General features: G+C 52.0%; 6 protein-coding genes across 6 annotated transcripts; 3 read left to right on the plus strand and 3 right to left on the minus strand.

Moving 5' to 3' along the window:
- On the plus strand, positions 1–2,975 carry GGS23DRAFT_285098 (uncharacterized protein). Its single transcript, XM_051512591.1, has one exon. It carries the CDS (start codon positions 147–149, stop codon positions 2,556–2,558), a length of 2,412 nt encoding a protein of 803 aa, XP_051375443.1. The 5' UTR covers positions 1–146; the 3' UTR covers positions 2,559–2,975.
- Positions 2,976–5,237: 2,262 nt separating this feature from the next.
- GGS23DRAFT_285156 (thioredoxin-like protein) lies at positions 5,238–6,772 on the plus strand. Its single transcript, XM_051512593.1, has 4 exons — positions 5,238–5,509; positions 5,669–5,890; positions 6,043–6,147; positions 6,321–6,772. The coding sequence occupies exons 2-4, from the start codon at positions 5,748–5,750 to the stop codon at positions 6,550–6,552; spliced, it is 480 nt and encodes a 159-aa protein (XP_051375444.1). The 5' UTR covers positions 5,238–5,509; positions 5,669–5,747; the 3' UTR covers positions 6,553–6,772.
- A 3,586-nt stretch (positions 6,773–10,358) lies between these two features.
- On the plus strand, positions 10,359–11,961 carry GGS23DRAFT_285271 (putative class II peroxidase). Its single transcript, XM_051512594.1, has 3 exons — positions 10,359–11,042; positions 11,120–11,507; positions 11,570–11,961. The coding sequence occupies exons 1-3, from the start codon at positions 10,709–10,711 to the stop codon at positions 11,649–11,651; spliced, it is 804 nt and encodes a 267-aa protein (XP_051375445.1). The 5' UTR covers positions 10,359–10,708; the 3' UTR covers positions 11,652–11,961.
- Positions 11,962–12,271: 310 nt separating this feature from the next.
- Positions 12,272–13,519, minus strand: GGS23DRAFT_602981 (P-loop containing nucleoside triphosphate hydrolase protein; the record flags this gene model as incomplete). Its single annotated transcript, XM_051519410.1, has 1 exon — positions 12,272–13,519. One exon carries the CDS (start codon positions 13,517–13,519, stop codon positions 12,272–12,274), a length of 1,248 nt encoding a protein of 415 aa, XP_051375446.1.
- Positions 13,520–14,256: 737 nt separating this feature from the next.
- GGS23DRAFT_285276 (uncharacterized protein) lies at positions 14,257–15,960 on the minus strand. Its single transcript, XM_051512595.1, has 4 exons — positions 15,794–15,960; positions 15,239–15,739; positions 14,740–15,061; positions 14,257–14,591 (listed from the first exon to the last, which is right to left on the minus strand). Exons 2-4 carry the CDS (start codon positions 15,539–15,541, stop codon positions 14,464–14,466), a joined length of 753 nt encoding a protein of 250 aa, XP_051375447.1. The 5' UTR covers positions 15,542–15,739; positions 15,794–15,960; the 3' UTR covers positions 14,257–14,463.
- A 97-nt stretch (positions 15,961–16,057) lies between these two features.
- Positions 16,058–18,199, minus strand: GGS23DRAFT_551794 (glycoside hydrolase family 61 protein). The gene is made up of 5 exons (XM_051515372.1): positions 17,889–18,199; positions 17,332–17,761; positions 17,181–17,274; positions 16,779–17,122; positions 16,058–16,654 (listed from the first exon to the last, which is right to left on the minus strand). Exons 2-5 carry the CDS (start codon positions 17,452–17,454, stop codon positions 16,502–16,504), a joined length of 714 nt encoding a protein of 237 aa, XP_051375448.1. The 5' UTR covers positions 17,455–17,761; positions 17,889–18,199; the 3' UTR covers positions 16,058–16,501.
- Between the last annotated feature and the right edge of the window lie 787 nt (positions 18,200–18,986).

Below are 18,986 nucleotides of genomic sequence, written 5' to 3' on the forward strand. Positions count from 1 at the left end.
TAATCCGCGCCCATGGCGACAATCATCCCGCGGCGACCGTCACCTAGAATCGTCGATAGCCACACGCAACTGCGCACATCGATATAGCTTCGCCAACGAGACTTCCCCCCTCTCGTTTTTCAGAGTTACTCCTGCCTGTCGGAAACATGACCTTGTGGCCTTTCCGCCGCAAAGGCTCACGCACACACTCAAAAACGCCGGGCCCCGATTCTGATGCCGAAACCTCAAGACGCGGGCGCCAAGAAAAACCACCGTTGCGGAGCCAGACCGAACCATACACCACGGTTACGATTTCCGGTCCTGTGGGGGCGAATCGAGATGGGCCTGCCAAGTTGCGCCGGCGTCCTCGTACCTATAGCTTCTCCCCGGGGCGTCAAGATTCTCTACGCGTCGCAAAGGGCAAGAAAGGGCCAGTCTCATCCATGCCTCCGAGTGCCATCCCCGCAGCTGCAGCTCAGGGCCGCAGGAATCATGTGCCCCCAACGGGGTCTAATGAGGACGCTGCAATTCGAGTGCCTACCTTACATCACGACAACTCTGGGAATAAGCGAAGAGGCCAGCCTCTACCGCGCAAGAAATCCAGCAAGCGACGTAAAGAAGATCATGCCCGAGAGGCCGAGATCAAGGCAATGAGTCAGTTTATGCCGGTGCGCCCCGCTACCGACTTCTGGACAGCAGGCCGCCCGATGAAGAAGGAGAGCAAACGAATAAGGGCGGGGTTCAATAGGGGGAGTTGCGATGAGCCCTCCGACATTTCGCTGCCCGTGCTCAGTTCTATTCATTCGGCCATGTCGTCAGATTCGGAACACCTCTCCTGGAAGGTATCTGCCCTGGACGCACTTGCGCCGCGCCCAACGCTTCGATGTTCCACGAACCCCATATATGGCCCGGTAGCCGCCGCGGCGCTGACGCGATCTCAGTCGACGAGGCGGAAGCTTATGGATAGGGGCACAATACCGGAGGCGACACTGAAGGCTCACAAGCGGGTTGATAACTTGGCGGACGATCTAGATTCGGCAGACCTGCGACAGCTTATGGAGCGAGACCAACGAAGGAGGGAGAGGAAGAAGGAGAAGGAACGGGAGAGGGTAGAGCGGCGGTTAGCTAGGAGAGCAGAAAGGCAGCGCGCAGAAGAGGCTGCAGCTGCCAAGAGCGGTACCCCGCCGCCTCAAAACCTGGAGAGGGGTGTGCTGGGTCGTGAAAGCATCATTGCCGGATGTGATCCAGCTTCGGTGGTTGTCACCTCGTCGAGAATGAGGTCATCAAACGACTCGAACCGTAGGCAAGATAGCCAACAAGACGAACCGGATGTCCGCGGCGATTCTCCTAAGCCGTTGGAGGAATTCCACCGTACGGACAGCATCCCACTCGAGCCGGCCACCCCTGCCCAGGACGTTGACGCCAAGTGCAAAGCTGCGCCGGCCGTAGGGGGACCACCCTCGACGCGCTCGTTGAGTCCCAAGATTTTGAATTTCATCCAACCTAGAAAGTCGCGGTCAAAATCGCCGAAGAGTTCGGTTCGGGCGAGGTCCGAATTCGAAACGCCGTCGCCTTCGCGGGCGAAACCGGAGGATGCGGACTCCAGTCAGAGGACGTCTGGTAGCGGATCGTCGAGGTCGTGGAAGTTATTCTTCAAGTGGGGAAAGAACAAACGTGGTTCTGGCCCTTCGTCTTTCTCGAACACTTCGCGAGATTCGATGTCGGCGGGCCCACCGCCAGTCCACACGAATTACATTCAGGCTCGACGAATGAACTCGAACATCCCCAAGAGAACGATGTCACGCTTCCGGGAGGACCTCCCGGAGTTACCACTCTCTCCTCCAGATTCTCGTGTCGCATCTCCCGAAGCTGACCCGCTACCTGTCGACCCTTTACCCGCGATTCCCGATGATGTGCAAATGCGGTACGATACACCCAATTCCGGCCATCGGTCCCACGAAGCCATGCGAGCAACCCCTATTTCGTGGCATCGTGATGAAGCGCAGCCTTCACCAGCACCACAGTCCATGTCACTCGCCTCCATCGATTCAGAGGCCTCTTGGCTCTCTGGCCGGATCGGTAGGAATCGGGCTTCATCAGGCATGCGAAACTCTGTTCAACAGCATACTCAACCCGCGATCCCAGGCGGATCTGAGGGGCGACCTTCCTACGACCAAAATATTGTCGAAGACGAGTATATGAACAGTGTCGTTCCTACCCAGTCGCATCGCAAGTCCACGGGTGAAGCTCGTCCTAGCAGCGACGAAGATTACGAGAACGAAGCTAAGTGGGGTTCGGTTGACCATATCCCGACTGTCACGCATCATACAGACACCATGAGGAGCCGGGAAGGCCTCCTGCTCCAGTCACTCGATGATGATGATGATGAGAAGGGAGCCAGCAGAAACAGTGATGATGCGGAGGACCACAGCCCCGTCCAACCACAAAAGGCGATGAGTGTTAGCCTCGCAAAGGGTCACGCGCGGAATTTCAGTGCGGGCAGTGCTAAGCTACTTGAAATCTCGCCCCGAGCCTCGGGAGAAAACCAAAGAGGTCTGCTCGAACACGGCACTCAGTAGTTTGGTATATTGACCCGGACGGGCTGGTGCAATTGGTACTTGGGGACTAGTGGCCGGTCACATACCACCAACCTCAGGCACGATCTAAGACAGGAGACACGACTGCCAATCATTTCTCAATTTCCTTGCCTCATTTCTACGACGTCAGAAGAGTTCATCTCGACGGCCCTCATTTACATTTCCTCGCTTTGTCAGATACCGACCTTATTCGTTCACTACAACTTTTCTTTGGTTTCCCAACCCGAAAATCTTTCAAAAAAATTGATGAAAATATCAGAAAAGAAACAAGTCTGTCTCCTAAGTCGAATATCGAGGCCGGCACCCTTGGTATGAGGTCAATCCAAGCCACCACATTAACACCAATACCCTCCGAGCTTCACATAGCCAATACTGGCTCTTCTCCGGCCATTGCCTTACCCATAACCACCCAACACACAGGCCTTTTCAAGTCGACCTGACTTTTTGCCGAATACACGCGGCAAATGAAGTGCGTGCGAGCTGTTTTCTACGCTTCTCTTGATATACTACGATACCACAGGGATATTGGGGTTGTTTTTTTTTTTTTTCCTTTTAGGCTGGTTTGTTTTTGATACCACTTACACATATGTTCTGCTATGGTGCAGAGGATCGTGGGCGCTCGGAGAAATGCTTATTTATGAACGGCGTGACGCGCGTTACCCGATACATTACTTCGCCTGAATTCCGACCAGCTGTGCCGCCCACCGGGCGCCGCTATATTGGCAGCCAAGACGGTCATGGGCGTCTCGAGTCGTCCCGCAAAATTGACGTTACCATCAAGTCTTGAAACTTCCGGGTTTGCTCGCGTACGGGATCATGGATCGATTTTTGGATGGCCCGTCTCTACTATCCGGCTCGCATCTACGTCCCGTGGTTTCAATAGACGGCACCCAAGTGAGCGGGGTGGAGCTAGTAGTCGAGTCGGTGAACTTTGTGTTAGGGCTGAAGGTTCGAGAGAAAACCCGTGATTTTTTTTTTATAGAGGCGAAAAGGGGTGAGGATGGAGGGCAAGAGAAGGAAGAGGGGTTTGGGGAACGAGAGGGGAGGGCAGCACGAGGCTGACCTGAGCCTCTTTACTGTCCCTTCTCGCTTCGCCGGCGTAATCTAGCGGCGAAGGGTAAAGAGAAGGGTAAGGATATCCCCGGTTGGCTGTATACGTATAGTACGTGTATAAAGTACGCGCGCGCGTCCTCGTGAATGGAAAATCTCCAGGCGAGCTTACGGAAAGAGAAAAAGGCAGAGCCCATGGGTGTCGCTTTTCTTGTGAACCATGACGTGACGAGACGAGACGAGACGACGTAGTAAACCGAGAAATGACATTCCTAAGATGGTCGAGAGAGTGACTTGCCTGTATCTCGTCCGATATCGACTCCGTGGACGTTACTGGATAGTTTCCATACGATAATAGTCCCGGCGGTTACCAGGGAGAGAGGATCATCACCTTCGTATATACGTAGAACTAGCATCATTGTAAGCTATGGATCTACGTCTTTCCCTCCAGCTGACGTCTAGCTTAGTAATACCGGCTAGGGCTGGCGTGCGTCACTCGACAGCGATCCTACGGCAGATGGAACAGGTTGGGCGGGTGGGCTGCGTGGCAGTGCTTGGGAGCTGAAGCTACCTACCGTATACCTACTAAGGGGGCAGGGGAGGGGACGAGAGATTGGGACGTTCTTACGGCTGCCGGGGTGGAACCGATCGTCTCGGGAGCGTCGTGCGAGACGACATCAGAACGGGCGAGGGAGGGGCAGGATCCTTTGGAGACGAGGCGGCGGTAAGTAGATGGATGCGATGGCAATTGGTTGCGCATTCGGCCTGGGCAGCGGGGTACGGCTCGCCCGCGACGGATTCCGTAAGAGGGAGATCGGCGATGTAGAGACGGGTGGCGGGGGTTGGCGTACGTATAACTGGCTACCTCTAGCTAGAGATCGATCGATTACGCCTACCACCTTATGCCTGTATATAGGTAGATATATTGCCGGTCTCGGTAAAGACGGGATGAGAGGGCGAGCAGGGAAGGGGGAAGGACCGTGTCTTGCGCTCAGAATTTTAGTAAGTCGGCGTGACGAAAGAGATGCGTCGAGAGCTCGAGGCTACGTGGGACCTACCACAGCAGCAATTAATTCATTTATAAGCACTTGGTGTGGTGGCATTGTTTATTATCGTGATCGTTAGCATCCTCGTTGCCGTTAAGAGCCTACCTCACGTACCTACCTCACGTACCTACCTATAGGTTAGCGGGTAGCAGGTATCCGTGGTAGGCCCATGCTTTCAAGTCATCCCCTCCGTCAAAACTCGACGGCATAGCGCTTGCGACTTGCGGCTATGAGTGATCGGGTTAGGCCGTTAGTCACCGTCGGCCGACGTTGAGGCGGATGATTTGGCAGCTTGATATCGGATATCGGGGAGATCGGGGAATTGTTAAGTAGGTAAGTACACAGGTACTTATAACAAAGCAAATCCGGCTAGAGGTACCTCTTAGGCAGGCAAGTTGAGAGTACCTAACCGCCTCTGAGGTGCTTATCTGGATACCCTGTGTATAGGTACACGACACTCGTCTGCAGGCTGGGCTTAGGTACCTCTCTACCTCAGGTACCTATTAAAATGTGCGAGTTGAATCACGTCATTGCTATAATGACAAATCAATACCTGACATACTATGCCGAACTTGCCACAGGGCCTCAGGTAAAATGGAAGGTACCTAGATCGACGGCTGGTGCTCACCTCCCACCTCTGTTTCGTCGTTGAATGTAGTCTATTTCCTAAGTACCTCCCCACGGATCGCACACGGATAGGTACCTAGCCTAGTATTAAGCACGCCCGAAGACCTTGAGTATAGCACAAGTACCTGTCTGCCTACGACAAGTGCTAGTAGCGAGCTTAGGTACATGCCGAAGCACCTATTGTCCTGCGCAGCGAGAAGTATAGAGAGCGTCAGAAAGTTAAGGCCGTCTCCCGTTCCCTCCCCTTCTCTTCCCTTCACACTCGCCCGTTACCTGTCAAGACGAGAATTACTAAATATACAATTCCGTCAGGTCCCATCTAGGAAGTGCAGCATACCCTGGAACTGACCTTGGAAAGCAGCGTTGTAGACAATATAAAAGCCCCTTCCCCCCCTGCCCCGCGTCATACCGTCTCGCGGCTTTTTTTTCTTCTTCTCTTATTTCCTCCATGTCAACAAACCTCCTCCGAACAACGGCCCAGTCCACATTACGGCATTCCCTCTGCTACAGACCACCCGCCTATTCGCGCCTCACGCCCCTGAGACAATTTCACGCCACACTGCCCAAGATGACTGTCCACGTCCTCGACACGTAAGTACCGCCTCCCGTCTTGATCTATCGCACCACCACCAGCCTACCCCGCCCTGGCGTGCCGCTGCCAGAGCTTCCCACATATAACTACCCTCCCCCCTTTTCCGTTCCGCTCGCTTCAATGCCCGCCCGACACTGACGTTATGCAACAGTCCCGCAGCCTTCGAGCAGGCTGTCAAGGACCATAAGGTCGTCCTGCTCGACTGCTTTGCTACTTGGTGCGGTCCGTGCAAGGCCATCGCTCCCGTTCTTGCCAAGTAAGTCCTATATGCCTCAGCTTTCCGGCTCTTCGTGTTTCTGTCGAGGACACAAGTCGCATGCCCTGTATACACAAACGCAAGCACAAGTCTTGATTCGAACGTAGTGTAAACTTCTCTCGACGCGTATATCTCGGGTATATCTAAGAGTGCTAACCATCGGGTCGCTACAGATACTCGGACCAGTTTCCGTCCATCTACTTCGCCAAGATTGACGTTGACGAGCTGCCCGAGCTTGCCCAGCAGCTTAAGATCACCGCCATGCCTACGTTCCTCCTCTTCACGGGAAGCACCGAGCCCGCCGATATCCTGATTGGTGCCAAACCTAATGCCATCCTGGAGTTGATCGAGAAGTACAAGGGCTTGGCTGCCGGCGAGGCGCATGCTGGCGAACAAGCCACGTGACTGCAGAAAGTTGACGCCGCAGCAAAACTATGACGTTTTCGCAAGGGAGCAGGCAAACCGTGACCAAGGCCGTAGGAGACATAGATAGACGTGGTGGTTAATATTTCCATTCAATCGGCATAATTGCGCAACGTACCAATGGGTAGCCTGGGTTCCTCCCGAGGCATCCTCTATTGACTTTCCTGAGATACGAGGGCATGTGCGTGATGCACTCTGTTCTGACTTCTACTAAACCGGCTTCCGGCTTTTTTCCTTTCTTCCCTTTTTTTTTCCCCACGTGAAGTTTTCGATACGATACCCATATTCGCTACAGCCTGGCCCGAATACCTACCAGAAGGCCTCCAAGGGGCCACGCAGCAAGAGCCGTTGACAACGGTTGGTTCCCAAGCGATGTCTGCTTTGCGGTTCTGGTTGTCGCTTCTCGCGGTCCCCTCTCAGTATGGCGGGAGCTTTTCCCGTTTTCCGGTCGTGTCTCATGCTGTCTTCGGCCTCCGCAATCGGGCTACCAACCGACCGCGACCTGCTCTCCGCAAGCGTGGTGCTCGGACGAACAGGTGATGTGTCTCCCTACCTCGTCGCATATGTGGGCTACATTGGGTAGGCAACCTTATACCTACCTACCGTACTCGCGTAGATGCTGAGGCACTTAGGTATACCGTGTGCCCGTGGACGTAAAACGTCTTGAGCCTCCCACCTCGAAGCCTCTGACAGGCAGATGCCCCGCGTGCGGGGTGTGACGTCATAACGACTTTTCTTTTCCACTGCTCTCTTTTTTTTCTCAACTCATGGTTTGCCCAGTCTACCTACCAGACAAATTGAGCACCCGCTTACATTGCCAAAAACACTACTCTTCATGACAGAACGCGCCCCGAGCACATGAGCGCCGACGACGATCAGAACAAGCAGCGCCGCCGCCGCCGCCGAACACCGCATCCTACACTTCATCGAAGAAGCAGAAGCTCATCCGCCCTGCACGACTTGCCGCCAGAATTATGGGACAATCTCTTCCGGTTCCCTGACTAAAAGCGCAGTAACTGAGTTCGACCGGGCCGTCGAAAATGCTGGACGTCAAGCGTTGGACGAGTATTTGCGGCCCGGACTGATCGAACTTAAGAGGCGGTATGGGCTTTCAAAAATTCAAAAGAGCAAGTGCGCACTCCAGGGAGCAGGGGCAGATTATCAAGTAAGTCAGTGGTCCCTCTCATTGAAGGGGCCTTCATGAGGGACCTTCATGAGGGCACTGGCACGTCTGGAGACGTACCTTTCACGAAGCCGGATCACTTGATGGATGGCTCGCCACAGATTAACGCACGGTGTCTAACTGGAAGTGCGGAAACCACCCGACAGGGAGTAAGGGCTTACCAGAATGGGACGGGCTGGGCAAAGGTGCAGATGGATGAAGCAATCAGGTAAGCAAGCCAACGAGAAGACTACCTAATACGACCAGTGCGCCTACTTCAAGGGACCGACCGCGTTGCTTTCGGCCGTGCGCCTGAAGGATCCGCTGATGATGGAGGCTCGCGTTGACCTTTAAGCAGACCTCCGTGGCTTGACGAAACGCTGAAACGCAGTGACCCATTTGCCCTATTTTTGCCCTATTGGATGCCACGTCGCTATATGACTACCGTCCTTCGATCCCGAGAACACGTCTCGTTACCGTCCTGGGGCTAAAAGGCCCCCCTTTTTATTTTACCCAGGCCCGCTCGAGGCATTAGGGGTAGTCTCTGCCCTGCAGAAAATCAGGCCTACTTCCCCGGCCTCACGCCCTTTTCCCTGATCAGCATTCGCGTCTGTGGGGCCGTGTTGTTGTTACCGGGATGCCGTCTCGAGCGCAGATCGACAGGGAAACTCCCCGGAGGTCTGGCGATATTGCGACCAGGTCCGGCTTCCGGGATGCTCTCGGTACGCCAGATTAAAGTGGTGGAACCGCATGGGGAGGAAACTTTATAACAAATGTACGCACAATGCGTGCCTAACCCGGCCGATTATATTACTAAGGTGAGGCAGGTTGGTCACCTATTTATTACAGATGCCTACCGAAGAGGTATCTAGTACCGTGTATAGATGCCTTGTATAGCACGGGTAGGCTGGCAGTAATCCAACGTTATACCTCTATATATACCTCTATATATACCTATATTTGTAGGTATATACATGCATGCATTCGGCATGTAGGAGCCGCCCGCCGTACCAAACTTGGCTCTCGTTAGGTTCGGCTCTAGGAAATGTGGTATCGTCGGGGCTGCAGATGGGACTTCTTCGGGCGTTTCTATTGCACCGTCCGTCATGGCCGAGATCGAGGCTCGTGTCACGCCCCATCGAAAGGTGCAGAGCAGGTGGGTACGGCTCCCTAAGCTGGCATCCGGAGCGTCCTGAGACGTCTGTTAAGTACCTAGTAGACTCCATCGTGAACAGGTAAGTATGGGCACCGGCTGCTCCTCCTTATCCGCCTACCTGTACATGGTGGAATTGAGGGTAGAAGGGGATGCGGTGTGTGAATTTCGCACTTAATTCGGACTCACGGTGTTCCCTTGTAGCCAACGCAGATGGCGCGCCGGAGGTTAGGTTTTCCACGTGGGCTATATTTTCCTTGGGCTTTATTTCCCTCGCCTTACGCGGCGTAGTGGTGTATCCCAAGTCAGGTCGCCCCCCCTCTGGGATTCTCAGACTCGCGAGTGTGCTATTATTACCTAGCTCGCACTGTGCTACATATGATATATCTGATAGGTATACTATATTACCTGATGCAGGCTGACGACCCCAGGACATTTCGACGCCTCAAGATCACACCTGAGTGGTTTGTCCGCGTTGTCAAACAGCCCTTTTATTTGAACATCGGCGCGTCGGCCCACTGTAACTTGGATTAATATCCCTCAGCTAAATCCAAGGGCGGTCGCGGTTGTTTACCTACGACCTTGTCGAAGTATGAGTATGCACCTACCTACAGGTAGCTATGACACCCAGAAGTGCACCGATGCGAACCGGTGAACACGCGTCGACAAGGGGTTGCTAATACTGCAATCTGATTGGTTAGGGTGCGTCAGCGATCTCTTCCTAAGTTGGCCGACGCTCGCGACGAATCCCGGTTCCGCAGGTAGCCGCGTAGCATCGGCGCTGGAGGCTCTTCTGTGCTACCCTCGTCCAAGGCTGGAAACAAATTCCCCACGTCCGGTATGTAAAGCACGGCCTTCCTGGTGCTAGGGAAACAGCCCATATCTAGCGAGAGACCAAGATTCAAGTTTCCTCTCGTCGGTCCGCAACGGGTGCCTTTTGATCCGTAGTTGCGATGTGTGAGCTGTGAGAAAGTCTGGGCCCAGGCTCCGTCCGAGCGTTTATATCGGTTAGGTATAGGTATTGTAGCCAACAGAAGTTCCCATGTATGTGACTCCCTATACATACACGGCCGTGATAGATCCCGGGACTCGTGATATCTCTTCTCACTCAAGGCAGCATCGACATTATGCATCTATCGTTCGATGCAAGGGGCCGGCTACCCCTAGGATGCCCACGACCGCACTTCGGCTAGACTCGAGATCGCTATTTCGGAACGAGTTGAGCCTCCGAAGCTTGACTGACATCCATACAGGCCCAAGGCGTGTTACCTCCGTATCGCCCCGAGTAGGGTGGTAAATGACTAAGGACTGCCTCTGATTTGTCGTGAACAAGACTCTCAAGGCCTCATCCTTCTTATTTGACATATCCGCCGATCCCCACAACGCAAGTTGCGTGACCCCATCCGCATCTAGGCTCTCTGCAACCTGATCGGATGCTTCTCGGGATATGGATCTAAGTGGGGAACTAAACAACTTATAACCTTGTCAGTGGTGTAAGAGGGTCTTTTACAACGAGAGCCCGATAGTACCGATTCTATACTATCACCACCGCGTCTGTGACGGAATCCAAAGATTTAAGTACGGAGCGTGTCATAGATAAGTGTGACGATAGTTAGGTAGCCTTTCTCCCGAGTATAATAATCCTCACCAACGACTCTGTTTCCTAAGTGGCCGTCACTAATCACTCTTGGTGACCATCTCCACGACTTTTGCCATCTCTCGGCGTTTCTGAATTTATTTTCCTTTCTTGTCCTTTTTGGTTCGCTGGCATTCCTTTTTCGTGTACCTGACCCGTACTCCACGGCCTAGCGGGTGTCTGCAACATGCGTTCATTCACACCCGTCGTGCTATTCGCAACCCTCGCGGCCCGCCGCTGCTTTGCGGCGGCCGTGTGCCCATCAGTCTGGGGTGACGTAGCCGAGGACTTGAAGTCGAGCTTTGTGGACGGGGACGGGAAATGCAACGACAACGCCCGCGGCGCGATCCGACTCTCTTTCCACGACTGCTTTCCCGGATCTTGTGACGGATCGATCATCCTGACAGACGAATGCACCGCCCGCATTGAGAACAGTCAACTGGTCAATATCTGCTCTATCGTGGGAGATAAAGCGAATCAATTCAACGTTGGCGTCGCTGATCTGATTCAGTTCGCTGCCGGTGAGTCTCATAACCTCTCTCAATCGTACATACCTTGCTGTGGGCGACCTCAGCTAAATTGCGTATTCTACGACCAGCCATCGGAATTGCCTCCTGCCCAGGTGGTCCGAAGATCTCCGTGAAGGTGGGCAGGACAGACTCGTTCGAAGCCGATCCCACGGGCCAGCTAATCTCGCCGAACGCCGATGCCGCCACGATCATCAGGCAATTCAGCGAAAGGGGCTTCTCGATCAGGGAGTTTATCGCCCTCATGGCGACGCATAGCACCGCCAAGGATAGAAGCGGGAATTCTTTAGATACGACGGTGGGAGAAATGGACATGCGATACTATACCGAGACGGCAGACGGAAGCATATCCGCGAGCCTGAATAGCGACAAGAACTTGAGCAACGCAACCGAGACAGTGGGCGACTGGAACGCATTCGCGGAGGATCCTGTAGCCTGGGAGCAAGCTTTCATCCCTGCGTAAGTAGACCGGCATATCCTCATCGCGCTCAGGAAGCAGCCAGCTAATTTCTGTCATCCAGCATGGAAAAGATGGCCGTCATTGGTAACGACCAGAGCCAATTGGTAGACTGCTCAGAGGCGCTCAGGCTGGTCTTTCCTTAGCTTCGAAGACTGAAGCTTTTTTCAGACCGCGTCCACCGACCTTGACGACCATTTTACTCGTGGTGGGTCATGTGCGTAATTATGGGGATGGCATCAACACGGCGTTGAGAACGGCGTTGAAAAGACCATATCAATACCGGGGCTGTGTCGCATGGACAGGCACAGAATAAGAGGGTACCCTGTGGTGACGTACGGCACTCTCAATTCGCATTTACAAGACCGAAATTTTCACCAAGATGTTTTATTAGCAAGCCCATCGGTCATCCTAAAATTAAGTCCACACATTCTTCGCATTAACTGTAATAGTACTGGGAATATAGGACGAATCAATTTTGTAAATACTCTGCCTATGTTTTATTCCAACTGAATCTAGCCTCCGATACATCTACGTAGAGGCCACGGCGCCTTTTTTATCATGTCGAGAGCTCTTTACCATCATGAAGCAACGAAAAGTGGGGGGGATACAAAAGAGTGTACGGAAAGGGACTGGCGTTATGACCAAGAGTACCTTTCCTGCTAACTACTTACCGTTCTCATACCTGATGAGTGCGGGAGAGCAAGACTTACCGTAGCGGTGTACTTTAGGTTACTAAAGGAGATCAGATTCACCCTGGAAAGCTTCAGGACCGGGGCGGGGGTCTGTTCGACGCGGGGCTTGGCCTCGAACTCGCAAGCGGTCTCCGAGGAGGTGGTGTTGGCGTCTTGCTGGGCCTCGGGTTGTTTCCCCGCCGAGCCGCCGCCAGCTTCGCGTTCGTTGCCTCTTGTCCCTTTTCAAGGGTCTGGATGGAGACGCTCAGGTCTCTCTTGAAGGGGCTGACCATAACGAACATCAGCGTCTTGGAACCGGCAGTTAGGCAAGGCCGAAGCGCCCTGAGAAGAGGGTCGTCGTATGCCACCTGGGTCCCCTGTCCGAGAGCGGCAATGGCCCTGTTTAGACTCAGGAGCGACTGGTTAATCTTCTTCCCCTCCTGCAGCTGCTGGCCTCCCATACCGCTAGCCGCGGGCCGCTCCGAGCCTGCAAGATCGATGAGATTAAGGATGCCGTCCTTGACCTGCTCCTGGGATGTCGTGTTGATGGGTTCCCTGCCGATTTTGAACGTTAGGATGAGATGCGAGCGCGACGATGCCGCATTCTTATTGGTGGACGACGAAGCTCGCATCCCCGTTGCCATGTTGATGATCTCCTGGGCCGCTTCCAGGGACTCTAGCGCAAACGAAGACGCCCCCTCGATCATCGTGGTGACTTTCTCCCCGGTAGGCGACGTTTGCAGAAGATCATAGACGTTGTCGAGGTAGATTTCCAAGATTGATACCGAAATCGAGTATTTGTATCCCAGGAATCCCTTCTCGGCAGTCTCAAACAGCAGGGCTAGTGTTCTAGGAATGATGCCGTCGTTCGACGTGTCCGGGGATCCTTGGTTGCTGAGCGTATATGTCTTCCCAGACCCGGTCTGTCCGTAGGCGAAAACCCCGACGTTTTTGCCCGAAAGCGCCAATTCGGCGAGGTCACTAACCTCGTTGAATATGTCGTCGTTCGATTCTTCCTGCCCAAAAATCCGCTCGAAGGAGAAGTTCCTTGACTCTGTGACGATGTCGCCTTTGAAATCCTTGCGCTCCTGAGGTATGCACATCTTGGCCCAGTGGTTGGAGTACTCCCCCCTCTCACGCGGGCCGAAGTCGGCAAGCTCCTCCTGGGGAGTATCAGCCGGTGCAGGGCGAATCCGACACATGACCCGAATATTGCCCTTCATCGACTGGATCTCGCGGAAGAGCTCGCGGCTGCGACGTTGCTCTTGCTCGAGATCGTCCCTCAGCAGCTTCTCCCTCGTCTTTTGTTCATCAACCGTGGCGCTCAAGTCTTTTGCCATCGTAGTGGTTCGGTTTAAATCGTTCAACAATTCACCCTTTCGATTCTCTAGTTTAACCAACTCAGCCTGGAGTCGTTTAACTTCAGCGTGGTCGACGAGCACTTCCGGAGAGCTTGCTGGGGAGTCGGAATGGGGGGTGGCTACAGAACTGTTCGTCTTCCCACTGAGTTCGGGGGTAGTTACGGAACCGTCCGTCTTCACACTGGGTTCGGGAGTGGTTACGGAACCGTCCGTCTTCACACTGAGTTCGCTTTGAATACGGATAGCCTTGAGTTGTTGCTCGAGTCCATTCACCACGTCATCCCCAAGGATCCCCAATCTTTCCTCGATTCGTCGTGATATTTCCTCGATTTTGCTTGGCAATATGTCCATGCGAGAATCGATTCTCTCAACCGTCTGCACAATATCCCCGAGACGCTTGAATTCTGCGCTCCTATCGTCATGGATGCAAGCGGCGAGGTTACCGACAGTGTTTTCGAGGGCCTGTAGATAGCTTTCCATGTTGGATGCTTTCCCTGAGAAGCAGCCCATTACGGAGTCGGTGAGACGAGGAGGAAGAGGAAGCAAACTGGTTTGATCGGAGATGTTATATAGTTGGATGTGCTAGGAGTAGATTTACTATATAATTAATCGCCTGGTCTTGCCCTCGTTTAAGTATTGGAAACGATGGCATTGTGCCACTCAGGGAGAGAGCTCTTTTGTCGCGACAGCAAGAAGATTGGATAAAGAGGATTGAGCCGAGTCTCTTTATCCCGGAATCTCGATAACGGCCCTTAAATCCCCGCAGCGTTCGGAACAAAGCACTGGTCATAACACAAGGAATTGAAAAGAGCTTGCAAGGGCTCCTTTCTCTTCTATTGTTCGCAACAAGGGATTGTTAATGAGAATCATGATTCCATCAGGCGAGCTATTCCTTCAGAGTGCTCGTTCGTTTCATGTCTCGATCAGTGGCTTCCGGTCCGCATGAATAGATTGGCTGGCCTATCGCGGTGTTTGAATTGCAAATCCACTTCATATTCAATATCTTGGCCTTCACCGCGGAACCCTAGGCGCGCGTAAACATGTCTACCCACTGTGATAAAACGGGTTAGCGGTCGATGTTCAAGGCATCCAGGCGCCAAATTGAAGCGCGGAATCTATCGTGGAGGTCACGAGATGCAAGACGTCATACGTCTTCGAGATGAGACTGCCGGGGGTTAGAATATGTGAGATTAACACACTTATTGATGCTTCCGTAGTAGCCTCTAGATCACCCCTTCGCCGCGCCTCCTCGAGACCCCACTGAACCAATTTCAGGGCAATCCCTCTCCGCTGGAAAGCCGGATCAACTGCGCATAACTGGAGGTGCATCAACGACGGCGGTTGTGATGTCTCCTTCTCCCTGACTACCTCTACCCGCCGCTTCATAAATGAGCGATAGAACTGGCACAGGTAGCGCTGCTCGGGCTCGTTTCCCGGATAGAGCGCCTCGAGGTTCAAGGTACTGCGTAGATCATCTGACGGTCGGTCGCCGCAGCCCTCAACCACTGAAAGTTGACCCCACTGTGATAAGGACACGTTGGTTAATATTAAACCTCGTTTATGGATGATCTTTGAGCAGTGGCACGTTTAGAGGGGGGCGGAGAAAAAAAAAAACACATCATGCAAGCCAACCACGTAGGGCCTCGCTATCAAAGACCAGACGACGAGGAGTTAGAAAACAATACAGAAGTTACATACGATGGCAATGCCCGCAATAACTTTCCGCCCATCGGGATCAGACACGGTCGCCTTGAGGAAAACGGTGTTCGGATTTCCGTCCTTGTTCGTGGTGGTGGCACGCCACTGCTCTATCATTCGCGCCGCTGCCAGGGTTCTGCCATCCGGCGTGTCCCAGCCCGGGTTCATAGATATCCAGAATGCATCACGGGCCTGGCGGCCGAACGCCTCGGCCACGCAGTTGAAGCCGCTGGCGATATCCTCTGGCTTCTCGATGACCTCAATAAGAGGCTCCGCCTTGGCTGATGTATCCTGTTGAGACATGTTTTCTGCAGGAAGATCTGCTCAAACAATGACACTGAGGCGGGGAAACTCTGCTGGTGGCTAGTCCGGCCTAAGCGATTTATAACCATTTTCAATACAATGTAACGCCCAAGCTAGCATTGCTTTGCCTAATATAGCAAGAGTCCGGTACCGGTATAGGGGCTTAGTCTGCCAAGAGAATTGAGGGTTTGCCGTAACCTGAGACCGGTCAGTATCAGTCTTTATGAGCTTCGGAGTGGGGTCGGGACTGACCGGCGTCGAAGAGACCACATAACAACGGACGACAATCGATATGATTATCTGTCGATTGGTTGACGAGTTGAAGATAGGAATGAGTGTTGTGCCAGCTCGACTATATTAAGTATGTGGCTGTGGGAGAGCGACGTAGGTACATAGAGTAGATCCCAAGTTGATAGACGGATAGACACTGTTATTACTTGTTTAATCAACATGGCCGTGGGAATAAATATATACCTACCTGGGATAAGAAGAGTTCCGCGTGAGAGGTTAGAGTGAGATGCCTAATCGATTAGGTGCCTATTATTATACGGGGTAGGTTTCTATACATTAATAGACTTGTATTGCACATTCGAACCAATTGCCAATTAATACGTAAAGTGGTTGACTGGGACCAATACAAGTCTTAGGACGAAATGATGGCTGCGCTGTTACACCCCCTTTTCCAGACAGAACGAACCCGCTCGTCTGAGGACCTCGACGTTCATCGTCGCACAACAAAATTTAAGTGTTCAAAGCCTAAATTAAATGCATATTTTCTTTCTCCACGAACGTCTATCTCCTAATACCACATCGGGTTTGCATTAATATCCGAAAAAGAATAATTACACACATCTTTTAGAGGCACCACCACATATTCACCATGCTACCATGCTCGTACCTTCCACTCTCGGCGAAGCACCGAGAACGCGCTGCTGAGAAAAAAACGTCGGCATGGGAAGACTAGCCCGAGTACACGGGGGGCCCGGGGATCTTGTACTCCTGGAAGCCGTTGCCCCAGATGTCGACCTTGATGCCGGGGTCGCTCGAGCTGTACGCGCCGGGGAACTGGACCCCGGACGGATTCGCGGAACCGCCACCGGTGACCGTGATTTGCTGTGACCGGTCTCGTTAGCGTTTAATCGCCATGCCGAATTTGAAAGAATAAAGGGGGGAGGGGGTATCATCCCGAAGACGACGACTGTCAACGGTTGCGGTACGCCGCTCGAGTTACACTCACGTAGCAGGTCATGTAGAACTGGGCGCCGTTGGACTGGGATGCGGTATGAAGCGCGATGGTCTCGGCACGCAGGAGATAGTCGCCGGGCGCGATGTTGGAGGGGATCTTGATGTCCTGCTTGCCACAGCCTTCGTTCAGGAGATCATTACCCCAGGTCTTGGTGGCAGCGTCGTAGCCCAACTCGAAGATCTTGAACCAGGACGATGACCCGTCGGCCGAGGCCGCATCGCCAACTTTGCTAAGGTACACTATCACGGGCCCGAAGTGATTTCCTCCTATTGCCTCCTTGCTGCAGTCGCGGTCGCCGGGTTGCTGGTGCATCTCGACGGTGACGGTGCTTCCGGCTGGGGGTCCGTTAGGGGATATGAGTCTAGACGGAGTAGGAGGGGACCGCGCTCCCACCTGGTACGCTGCACTTGCTCGCAGCAGCCTTAGTGCCGCCGACATTGCAGCGGATATCGCTCGAAGACACGCTCGTGACCGGGTTGTTGTTTGCCTTGCAAGCGTCAGCCACTACCAATCATGGATGTTACCCCAGAGCTATTGAACATACGGGAAGTCTCGCGCAAGTTGACCCTTGGTCTTCCCCGGCTACCCATAGTTGCTGGAAAGTCGCATGGCCAGCAACGGTGGCTGCAAGCGTGAAAACAGCGAGACCAGCGATAGTAGTCCTCATTTTGGAAGATATGAAGGTATTTGGGATGCGAGATTAGTGCTAGCTGATCTCCTGAAGCTAAAAGAGACGGGGGACAACTGTCAAGGGCGAAGCTAGGGGTTAAATATACTCGAGACTTTGTGGCGGCATGACGTATTATCGGTCTTCAGGCATCGTTACGTGAAAGAGTTGCCGGCGGCCAGAGAAGATCGATGCGAGTCTATGCCTCGACTTGATTAATATCCCGCAATCCAAGCCCAGATGTTTGGCATGTTGTTTCCGTGACCGATAATATCGGCGCCTGATATCCGGGGGGGCCGTAATCTGCCTAAATTGTATCTTCCGTCCTCGAGTTCAGAAAACGACGGACGATCTTGTCTTGAACGAGCCTCATAGCAGCGAAGAGAGAGAGAGGAGGAGGGGGGGGGGGGAGGTATGGAGATTAGCTACCATACCCTAAACCCCCGAATTGAACAGTGGGCCATTTCCCTACCATCCTCCATTTGGACAGCCCGCAGATGTTCTATTGGCCCAGAAATCACAGATCGTCTTCCTGCTTCGGGTTCCGGCTAAGGAACCCGTCTGGTCATGCATAGCAAACGTCTGAGGATCCAAGGAATGCGAATGAATGTTCGGAGGAGCCACCGAGCCTTGCGTGTTCCCCGGTGGGCGTAGTTATTGAGGGTCAGCTCGATGTCGCCGATGCGGTATTTATGCACTTGAAGAGAGTAGCAAAGTCGATCGACACTAAGCTAGACCCCCGCTCTACGGACCACCCCTTCACGGACTACCATTTTTATATATATTTACATATAAACGATTTTTCCCCGTAAAAAATCGGAGAAAAATCGGAAAAATCGGAAATTTGATTACGTAATTGGCTTACTTAATTTAATTAACATATGTTTTTTCCGAATTTTTTAGTTTATAAAATAAAGAGTTTTATATGATTTTAGTATTTTTTTTCTTATATTAATAGTTTCCCATATAATTTATTAGGGAATCTAATATAATAGTACGAAATTACCCTTTTGAAGTATTTTTTTTACCGTAATAAAGTGGAGCTATTACATAATCAAAGATAGGCTAATTAGAGAAATGGTTATTATTACTTAATCTTATTTTTATTAGGTGATTTTATTTTTATTTAATTTATTATCTTAAAAAATAGACGTTTTTTGATTAAAATTTTTTCAGAATTTTATATGGGAAATCGGGTGAATTTAAAAAGATTAGGTTTTCCATATAAAATGAGGTCCAAAAAAATTTAAAAATTTACCTATTTTTTTAGAATAAAATTTTAAATAAAAATAAAATAAAGTAATAAAAATAAGATTTAATAATAGTAATCATTTTTCTAATTAGCCTATCTTTAATTATATAATACCTCTACTTTATTACGGTAAAAAAAATACTTCAAAAGGGTAATTTCATACCATTATATTAGATTCCCTAATAAATTATATAGGAAACTATTAATATAAGAAAAAAAATACTAAAATCATATAAAACTCTTTATTTTATAAACTAAAAAATTCGGAAAAAACATATGT

This window comes from Durotheca rogersii (genome assembly GCF_024521655.1).
Source record: "Durotheca rogersii strain YMJ 92031201 chromosome Unknown GGS23scaffold_3, whole genome shotgun sequence".
NCBI lineage: Eukaryota > Fungi > Ascomycota > Sordariomycetes > Xylariales > Xylariaceae > Durotheca > Durotheca rogersii.

Excerpts from the sequence above, each read along its gene's own strand:
- GGS23DRAFT_285098 (XM_051512591.1), top strand. The coding sequence starts at position 147 with ATGACCTTGTGGCCTTTCCGCCGCAAAGGCTCACGCACACACTCAAAA.
- GGS23DRAFT_285156 (XM_051512593.1), top strand. The coding sequence starts at position 5,748 with ATGTCAACAAACCTCCTCCGAACAACGGCCCAGTCCACATTACGGCAT. Across the intron at positions 5,891-6,042 it reads ACTGTCCACGTCCTCGACAC|TCCCGCAGCCTTCGAGCAGG; the intron begins GTAAGTACCGCC and ends GTTATGCAACAG. Across the intron at positions 6,148-6,320 it reads ATCGCTCCCGTTCTTGCCAA|ATACTCGGACCAGTTTCCGT; the intron begins GTAAGTCCTATA and ends GGGTCGCTACAG.
- GGS23DRAFT_285271 (XM_051512594.1), top strand. The coding sequence starts at position 10,709 with ATGCGTTCATTCACACCCGTCGTGCTATTCGCAACCCTCGCGGCCCGC. Across the intron at positions 11,043-11,119 it reads TCTGATTCAGTTCGCTGCCG|CCATCGGAATTGCCTCCTGC; the intron begins GTGAGTCTCATA and ends TTCTACGACCAG. Across the intron at positions 11,508-11,569 it reads GAGCAAGCTTTCATCCCTGC|CATGGAAAAGATGGCCGTCA; the intron begins GTAAGTAGACCG and ends TCTGTCATCCAG.
- GGS23DRAFT_285276 (XM_051512595.1), bottom strand. The coding sequence starts at position 15,541 with ATGTCTCAACAGGATACATCAGCCAAGGCGGAGCCTCTTATTGAGGTC. Across the intron at positions 15,062-15,238 it reads TTATTGCGGGCATTGCCATC|TGGGGTCAACTTTCAGTGGT; the intron begins GTATGTAACTTC and ends TCCTTATCACAG. Across the intron at positions 14,592-14,739 it reads TACTACGGAAGCATCAATAA|TGGGTAGACATGTTTACGCG; the intron begins GTGTGTTAATCT and ends GTTTTATCACAG.
- GGS23DRAFT_551794 (XM_051515372.1), bottom strand. The coding sequence starts at position 17,454 with ATGAGGACTACTATCGCTGGTCTCGCTGTTTTCACGCTTGCAGCCACC. Across the intron at positions 17,275-17,331 it reads CAACTTGCGCGAGACTTCCC|GCAAACAACAACCCGGTCAC; the intron begins GTATGTTCAATA and ends GACGCTTGCAAG. Across the intron at positions 16,655-16,778 it reads AGTTCTACATGACCTGCTAC|CAAATCACGGTCACCGGTGG; the intron begins GTGAGTGTAACT and ends GACCGGTCACAG.